Source organism: Pollachius pollachius (genome assembly GCF_949987615.1).
Source record: "Pollachius pollachius genome assembly, chromosome: 2".
Classification (NCBI taxonomy): domain Eukaryota; kingdom Metazoa; phylum Chordata; class Actinopteri; order Gadiformes; family Gadidae; genus Pollachius; species Pollachius pollachius.
In genome coordinates this window covers 32,985,468-32,994,848 of record NC_136935.1, presented here as the reverse complement: position 1 = coordinate 32,994,848, position 9,381 = coordinate 32,985,468, and the positions used below count along the sequence as shown (strand labels likewise).

General features: G+C 44.2%; 1 protein-coding gene across 1 annotated transcript; it reads right to left on the bottom strand.

The window, feature by feature from the left end:
• Window positions 1-375: 375 nt before the first annotated feature.
• gucy1a1 (guanylate cyclase 1 soluble subunit alpha 1) lies at window positions 376-6,475 on the bottom strand (the record flags this gene model as incomplete). The annotated part of the gene is made up of 8 exons (XM_079730308.1): window positions 376-574; window positions 1,040-1,194; window positions 1,904-2,047; window positions 3,171-3,656; window positions 4,692-5,458; window positions 5,575-5,651; window positions 5,873-5,940; window positions 6,236-6,475. 8 exons carry the CDS (start codon window positions 6,473-6,475, stop codon window positions 376-378), a joined length of 2,136 nt encoding a protein of 711 aa, XP_079586434.1.
• Window positions 6,476-9,381: the final 2,906 nt, after the last annotated feature.

Here is a 9,381-nt window from a genome sequence, read left to right as displayed (position 1 = left end):
GCATGTCAAATGACAAAATACGACACTTGACCTGCTTTTTTGCACTTCATATTCATGGTTGACTACGTTAAGGAATGAAAATAACTTCAAGATATTCTTCTTCTTGATGGAAGCCATGATGATGATCACAAAGTTGATCAGGTTGTGTTTCATTTAAATTCTCTCTCTCTGTCTCTCTGTCTCTCTCTCGCTCTCTCTCTCTCTCTCACTTACTACACCGACTATACATACAGTTCTACAAGTTATTAAAACAACAAACCTATACCGATGCTTTAAAATATAAACACCCTCGTTTTATTGGTAGCTCCAAAACAAAAAACTGAAAACACATACTTGGAATTCATTAATGTTAATTTTCTAGTTTTAGTTTCAGTTTCAGTTTGTAGTGGTTGTGGTGGTGGTGGTGTTCTGCTCCAGCTTTTTCTGCAGACAGTCATTCATGGAATCACCGCCGAGGATATTATCAGAGGGCTCCAGAAAGTAACAAACACCAGGGATATCGTCTGGAAAATTGGCCGGAAGGTCCTGTCGGCTCCTTGGAATGAAGACAAACCCCTGGCAGTCCTTCAGCAGTCTAGGACAGAGAACAGGAAAATAAGGCATCTATCATCCGCGGAGGAAACCAGGAAACACTGCGAGGTTCTGCTTCACAGATGCGATGGGAATGAGATGGACTTACGGTAAAGACCATGAGCATGTACGAGAGCACTTGAATGTGACGTATGAATTCAAGCAGGTTGGCATTCTTGTTTGTATAAAGTTCGATTTTATAAAATGTTCTCATGTTGTAATTTAATAGCGATGCTCTGAACAGAATCAAAGAGAGGATGCAATGGTAATTGTTTAACTTCAAACGTGAAAAAGCTTTATTGCTTAAGGAAATCATTTTTCATCCTATGTTTATAATGAGTTTAATAATGTGTTTGGTGTTATTAAATCACGGTATTAATGAGTAAGTCAACGGAACAGCTCGTTACAGTTAGAGCGATCTATTGGATACCTCGGGTCCTGTGTTATTCAGAGGGGTCGGGGCACTCACCCGTAAGTAGTGGGGCTGACGTTGATTTTACTCGGTTGGCTTCCAGATTCAAACTTGTTAGCCAATGTTACGTTGTTGCCGAACAGGCAATAGCGCGGCATCTTGACCCCGACCACGCCAGCCAGCACCGACCCCGTGTGGAGGCCGATACGCATCTGGAACACAAAGAACAACCAACCAATCAGAACTCCTGAGTACAAATCAGAACCCTAATTTCAAATCAGAACCCTGAGTTCAAATCAGAACCCTGAGTTCAAAGCAGAACTCTAGAGTTCAAACCAAAACTCTGAATTCAAATCAGAACCCTCAGTTCAAATCAGAACTCTGGAGGTGAGAATGTTTTTTTGATACATGTACTTCTTAAAATACATAATGGGCAATGCTTGTTTACACTATCAATTTCCCAATGCATTCCGAATGGCACACCTGCCATAGTTCAATGACTTTAAACATTCAGTTGCATACCAGTAATTCAGTAGTAAATAGTAAATACATTTACATTTACATTTAGTGCATTCAGCAGACGCTTTTATCCAAAGCGACTTACAATAAGTATATTTGTCATAAGAAGTGAAACAATATATCGCTGTCAGAACAGTAAAGATGTTCATAGAGCCAAGTGCAAGTGCTAACAATCGCTAGGCTAACCCATTCCCCGTGTACAGCAAATTTTAGCAGCTACTGCAGATGTTACACAATTAAGTACTACAAATACAATGTGCAACATAATGGTTCTTTTGTTTCTATTCAGCTTCTGGAAATGTTGCTTTGAAAAAAAACACCTTTATTCTCTACTATGTTGTCCGTGCATAAGGCGACTGAGTTTACGAATGAGTAGTAGAATTTGTTTTGCATGTTCCTCACCTGAATGGTATCTCCCGTGGGAGTCCTAACGTCGTTGGATAGCTCCATCATCTTCAACGCCATGTGTGCTATTTGGAACGCGTGCATCTCGCTTTCCTTGTGCAAGCCACCTGCTACACAGTAAGCATCGCCAATAGTCTCTACCTAAACAGTACAAGGAAAAATGGCTCTTTGAAACAGGCATGAATCCTATTGGGTACAACGTTTATTTAACAGTAACTTCTACGATTGTAAATAGGAATGGCATAATGCTTATCAAAGCAATGCTGTTTTGGCCATTTGCTCTCTCTCTATATATATATACATACAGTATTTATATACTGTTTATATATACACACAATCCACTATGAATCAAACTACAACCTTTTACATTGCGGTAGAAATGAAGCAGACAAAAACTCTTAACAACAAAAGGGACAGGATGTAATAGCCGTTTCCTCCCTGGGCCATGAAGAAGGGTTAACTTCTAAATCCTAGATGGAAAAAGACACTATATACATAACTCAAGTGCTGTGCCACGTTGAAAAAGAAGAAGGTAGCTATTTTTAGCTACATATGGACATGAAACAGGGTCCTAAAGGAGACCCTAACTTCCTGGTGTTTTGCGAGACATTTGTCAAACACGCTACTCTCTGTGTAATGCGTCCATGACACTCTGATTACACTAGCCAAACTCCTCGCCGATTGAGAGCAGTTGCCTCCAGTCATGCTAGTTATGAGCAACAGGCTAGCTCCATCCTCAAGAAAATTGAAACGGTCTGCCATTCTGTTTACGCTGTTTACGAATATGTGATGTGAGAACCGGACTAAGGTCATGTGTTCTTTGGTGAGACGGAAGGTGATTATCTCATCCTTGTCTCGTCAAAAGTAGGATTTAGGTTTTAGGAGGTTTTAGTTCACAAACTGACGTCCATTGTATTCGACAATTATTGCGTTAGCTTCTAAAGAAATACAACTCTAATAAATGTAAACTATAAACCAATCAAACTAGTAAAACATTACCTAGGCCTAAACCTATTTATATAATGTGATTCCCATAAATCTACATGTTACACTATCAATATTATTTAAAGAATATAGTAATTACTACGGTATATTCACCAATTCATCAAATACATAAGCCTACATGTAGGTAACGACAAATTCATGTGGAAATGGATTAATTTTTAACAATACATTTCAACATTATAAAAAAATGTTTAAGAAGTTATCTGATAGGCGTTCAGCTCATCAAGGCGGTGGCCTGATTCAGTTCCCGGGAGCGTACCTTGTACACGTCCAGCTCCCCACACTGGTGGTCGAAGCGAGTGTAGAGCTCGTTCAGCATGGTCACCACCTGCATGGGCGTGCAGCGCGAGCACACGGCCGTGAAGCCCACGATGTCCGAGAACAGCATGGTGACGCGGTCAAACTTCTTGGCCTGCACCGTGTGGCCCTGCCACAGCTCCTGGGCCACGGTGCCCGGGAAGATGGTGAACAGGAGGTCCACCGTCCTCTTCTTCTCCTCCTCCAGGGCCTGGTGGGCGTGCTCCAGCGCCGTCTTGGCCTTCCCCAGGCGCTTCTTCAGGCCATCCTGGGCCTTGGCCTGCTCCCCGACCAGCACCACGTCGCGCAGGGCGTTGTGGATTGGGATGTCGGAGAGGTACAGGCCGCGGCCCGTCAGCTCCTCCAGCTTGTCCACGCACGGGGAGCCCAGGAAGAGGACGGCGTTGGACTCGGACACAAAGATCATCTGGCCCTTCAGGTCCATCGGCTGGCAGGAGAGGGAAGGGGAGGGAGGGTGATGGTCGAATTGTTAAACCTTTTAGAATGTTTTCAAGGGATCAATAATGTTTCTACTCATCCACCTTATTCTGTCACAGTAGAACCAGCGATGGGAAACTCACAAGGCAGACAGAGAAACACACACTTTTTTTCACCATCCAAGGTAAATACAGAACAATGCTGGCTGTTAGATTACTATCCATATTCAAGTAGTCATTGCCTTGAAGTGCTGTCCACAGCACTAGTAAAATAGAAACAGTTTGCTAGCATTTGAACACTTGTTTGGATGCTGAATGGTGTTCTCGGGCTTGTATGACAGGCGAAAGAACCCCATCCGATGGTTGGTTTTGTTAGCTTGATGCACAGCAGCCAGAATGCTCGCCACATACTTGCTGTCAATGCGGATAGGTGAAAAGTGAAACTATCCATTTAGAGAACAGGGTACGATTACGTGACCATGTTGGTATAACAGCCAGGTTGGGATTTTGGCTAGGACAACAGAGTTAGCACCACTATCACTACTGGTGATGATACCCTTAGTGAAAGCAGGGAGTCCGGACCTCAGTTTAACATCTCATCTGAATGTCCCCATCTCTGTCCTGGGGTGTTGGGGACATGAAACAGGGCAGAGGGATCAGCGGCTCCTACTGGCCCTCCAACACCTCTACCAGCACCAACTGGTCTCCCCTCCAGGGATGGACCGGGGCCAGCTCTGCTTAACATCCAGAGAAGCCAGCAGGGTAGCCATGGTGCTGTACAACAACTCTGGGCTGATATACAGCTCAATATAAACAGATGAGCATCGCTATGCCTTTGATGGAAGACAGGGGTAGACATTTGCCCCTGGGAACTCCTCTGGAAGGGGGAAGAGGGAGGGGTAGTGTTGATATTTCACTCTGGGCTATGAGTTGGGAAAGAGAGGGTGGGGGTTAGCATGTACGCTAATGAATTGCCTAAGCAGCCTTAGCTATTCATCCAGCTGCTGATGCCCGACTGAGGCACCTGGTCAGCGCTGCCAGCCTACCTTCCCTTTGCCGTCCGCGCTGCAGCCGTCCGTGTGCCTGATCCGGATGATGAACTGTGTGTTCAGCATGGTCAGGATGCCCTGGAAGGAGCACCGGATCTGGGGCGACACGATGCAGAAGTGCTCGTGGAAGGAGGTGACCCTCCTCAGCGGGCCCTCCTTGCGGGAGAGCCTCTTGCGGAGGCCGTGTCCAATCTGCAGCAGCAGCAGGTCCTGGTCCAGCAGCAGGTGGAAGGGGAAGGTGGTGCAGAACAGGGAGCTGGGGAAGGTCCCGGCCGAGGTGGCTCTCAGCGGGCTGGGGCTGAGGCTCCGGGTGTCCTTCACCACAACTGTGTAGCGCAGGCTGTGCTGGGGGCTGGCCTGCAGGATGCAGTCCTTGCCGGCCCCCGCCGGGTCCGTGAGCACCACCTCCACGACGGTGTGGTACAGCACCCTGGCGGCCGCGCGGATCACGCCAGGGAAGAAGAGCTCCGTGATGGGTTGGGGGTTGAAGTAGTACACGGTGAGCAGGCCCGGGTCCTTGTCCAGGCACAGCACCGAGGGTTCGTGGCGGGCTGGGCCCCCCGGGCCGGTGGCGGCGGCGGCGGCGTCAGAGTCGGAGCGCGACCGTTTGGACCCGCCGCTGCTCTGTCTCAGCAGGACGTTGAAGCTGTTGAGGAAGTCGTGGAGGGCGCCGCCGACCACTCTCAGCACGTGGCCGTCCTCCTCGTAGCACATCCGGAAGAGCTCCTCCCCCAACGCCTCTTGCACCGCCTCCATTGGGATCCCTGTACCACCGGAGCCCCCCCGGGGTCACGGAGCACAGGTCAGGGACGGCCAGGTCACGGGCGTAAAGCAGTGTGCGAGTATGGGGGATGTGTGCATGGAGACGCATGCTTCTTACCTGTTTTGGTGGAGTACTCCGTCATTATGTGTAGTAGATGTTCTGGTTTGTCACAAGAGCATGGGCATGTTTCTAGGCTGAAGGGAAAAAGACATTGGTAGAAAGTAGTGTTGGAAGGGAAAAGACTTGTCATGTCCAAGTCACTCAAAGCCCACATTTTAGTTTTTTTTTTATATGAATGTTGTTTACCCAATATGTAAGTCACCGTGACGCTATTAGGCCTACGGAGCAGCAGGTCTCATGCATAAATAAAAGCTCAGCATTACCAAGATAGACATCAGTTTTCCACTTGTCTTACCTTTCGTTGTCTCTCGTGTGTATTTTAGAATTCACTATTCGATCGAGAGCAGTGTGCAGTCTTTGAAACTGTTGAAAGTATTAGGCAAGTTAGAGGCCTGCAGCTTTTTATTTGAATACAAAAAAAACCTTTAATCAAAAACAAAAACAGGCATTTGTAAACGAAACGTTAATCAATTTAGCCCACCACCAGGGACTACAGCCCATTTATTTATAATTGAGGGCTGAAACACGAGAACGTTGCCTGCCAAATTCTTGCATAATAAATCTGTAATATCTAATATTTTGTCAGCCGTTGTATAACACGTTCTTGCAGTACCATGTTAATTAGGGTTAATTGATGATCATTGTATTTCAGACTGACCTCGGGATTAGCCAGTTTTCGGATGCTCTCTCCAAGTGAATGAAGGTTAACTTTCAATCTGGATAGTCTCTGTGGGGGTAGACCTTCGCCGCTTTTCTCTGGCACATCCTTAGAAATAGGCAATATATCCGCGGCGTCACTGGAGCAATCCTCAAAGTCTCCAGACTCACTCTTCTTGGCGAGGCTGGAGAATGGACACTCTCCAGAAATGTTCAGATCTTTCAGCTTCGTGCAAAACATCTTTACCCTACGTATCTCTTTTTTCTTTAATCTCAGCTGGCAGATAATTATCCTCAGGCCACTGTGCTGCCGAAGCGAAATTCCATCATTCTCTCTTCGGCGGTGTGGCCAAGCGATGCTCCGAGTCCCTGGCGCTCTGACTCCTGATTCAAATGACCAACGAAAAAATCCCCAAATCTGTATTCATTCTAAAGTAAACGAGCATGTGGCGACAGTGAACTACCATCATGAAAAGCCAATGAGATCCTGGTGAAGAACCGGGTGGACCAATCGATGCGCAAGTAGGTTGGTAGAGGCTGACAACCTATCAGCTGCAGACTGAAGTGCTTTTTTTTCTGGGGACTGTGCGCGTATTGCGCTGTCTGGTAACAAATTGGCCGCCAGCGTAAAAGCTTTAACTACGATTACATGCGCGATTACAAATCTTGGTCAGCATTACCCCAAGAACATACCCAACGGAAGGAATAAAAATCAGTTAATCAGAATTGACAATAGCATATCATATTAGTATAATCAATGAAAAGGAAATAATTTCTCCAGCATGTGTTACATATTCAATTAAATAATAATAATTAAATAATAACAATAATAATGATAATTATTATTACTATTCGTATTAATCATGTTATTATCCTAATAATAATCAAAATCGTAGCAATATACATTTTAATGAAATTTGGAGTTGGAGTTTCATAATGCATAAAAAAATGTTATTTTAAAATAATTCATTGCTCTGTCTAACAACAGTTATGTACACGAAGATTTAATTAATGAATGACCACTGCAATGTCGATTTTGTACACACATGCAGATATTGTGCTTTGCAGATATGTTTGAGGGTTGCTTCTGTACCTCTGTTTTGTAACTCCTTAATTGAGGGCCGAACACTATTTGGTAAAAAAATAATAAAAAGGTATTGTCGTCATTGACGTTATAAAATAAACAAATCGTGAAAGCTTAGAACCCCTATCCACACTGCATGATCAGATCTGCATATGCTCTTAAATGGATATGTGTGATACAGCACATATTTAAATAACACTTATTTATATGAGTCTTAATGAGTTTAAATGAGCAATGGAAACCACAAGAAAACAAATGGAATGAGAACGCAAAATTAAAATGTCCAAACACAAAGTTATGAAAACACATCCTTCTGTTATTGGAATCATTTGTAATTATTATTTGGAAATCATTTGTAATTACATGTTCCATTACGTCGATGTTTGATTGATAGTTCTAATGTTGAGGTCATTATGCTTTTTCTCCTCTCCTAGACCAATATATTTGGAGTTATAGATGAGTAGAGCCATTGTGTTACTCAGACTAAGCAATAACTTATATGCATTACGTCTAGTGCATTGTGACAAAGACATTGCATATTGCTGTGGAGGTCAATGGGCCTATGAATGTACACATTGGTCCTTATGGTGAAATCGAGTAAATAAACAAAAGCATTCGAGGGGGCTATCCACAGAATATAGCTTGTTTTGCTTTTGTTCCTGCTTCCGGATTTGTATTTTACTTTAAAGTGTAGTTATTCCCACTAGAGAGTAAGCTGTGTTTGTGTGTGTGTGTGTGTGTGAGAGAGAGTTTGAGAGAGAGAGAGAGAGAGAGAGAGAGAGAGAGAGAGGGAGTGTGTGTGTGTGTGTGTGTGTGTGTTTGTTTGTGTTAGAGTGAGTTTCTGTTTGTTTGTGTGTGTGTGTGTGTGTGTGTGTGTGTGTGTGTGTGTGTGTGTGTGTGTGTGTGTGTGTGTGTGTGTTTGTGTGTGTGTGTGTTTGCGTGTGCGCGTGTGAGAGAGAGATAAAAGCAAGTCTTTTAAAAGACATCTTAGAAATGGCAGAGAGTCGTTCTCCATCTGCTCTCCTGCCATCATCCCTGCGGGGTGCAGACCCAATGAGGCAAGGCACTAGCAGCCATGCGATATGTTCACCTATGGGTGGCCATCTTGTTTCTAGTTGTTAGCTGGGTGGGGGAACTGAATTCAGATTTACGTAAACTAACGTTTAGAACCAACACGGAACCACAATGGCCGCTGGATGAATGAAGCTCACGGCAGCCTGGACAACATGGAGGTGTCTGGTTCAGTCAGGACAGGTTTAGCTTTCTTTCTTGATCGTTTACAATGGTCTCTCAATAGGCCCCTGGGGAATGTTTGAGTAGAGTGGAACATGCTGACGAGTTTAATTGAATATGAATCTGTGGTCCTGTGTTGCTAATATCATGGGTTTATACGGCCTGGGTTAGGAGGGTCCCCACTGCGTCAACCCTGCTGAGCTGGATGCACTTGTGGGGATACCGGTAAGAGGCCATGGATAAAATAGTAGACATGTATAATTTATCAGAAAACCTCAAAACTATGTCTGGAAGAGTAGTTCTCTCCAGGTCATAATAATGCCCATGCCTATAACAGGAATTAATTCAAACAGACACACACATATATGCATATATATATTTATACATAGGCCTATATATATATATATATATATATATATATATATATATATATATATATATATATATATATATATATACATATATGATCTCCTTCAGCAACATCTGTTGGCTCTAAATATATCTAGAGGCCTTTATGCTGAAGCACATAAAAGTCAACATTAGTTCTCATTCTGAGCACTACCCATGTTGCGTCAATAATAAAGCGATTACCCTTAATACATCAGCACGTATAGAGTCCAATGGATACAGTTGATAGGGTGTAGTGGTGTGTTATTAACCTACATTGGTTACTGTACTGGGGGGGTTCTGCAGTGTGCCAGGTCATCATGCCTTGGTCGATCACGCATGATGGAACTGCACTGCCCTAAAGCAAAGCAGCGATGCGTTCCCTTCCCACACTGATGTCACACAGTTTAGTGCTTTATCCATTTTGTGTGCAGTTGTCTCTC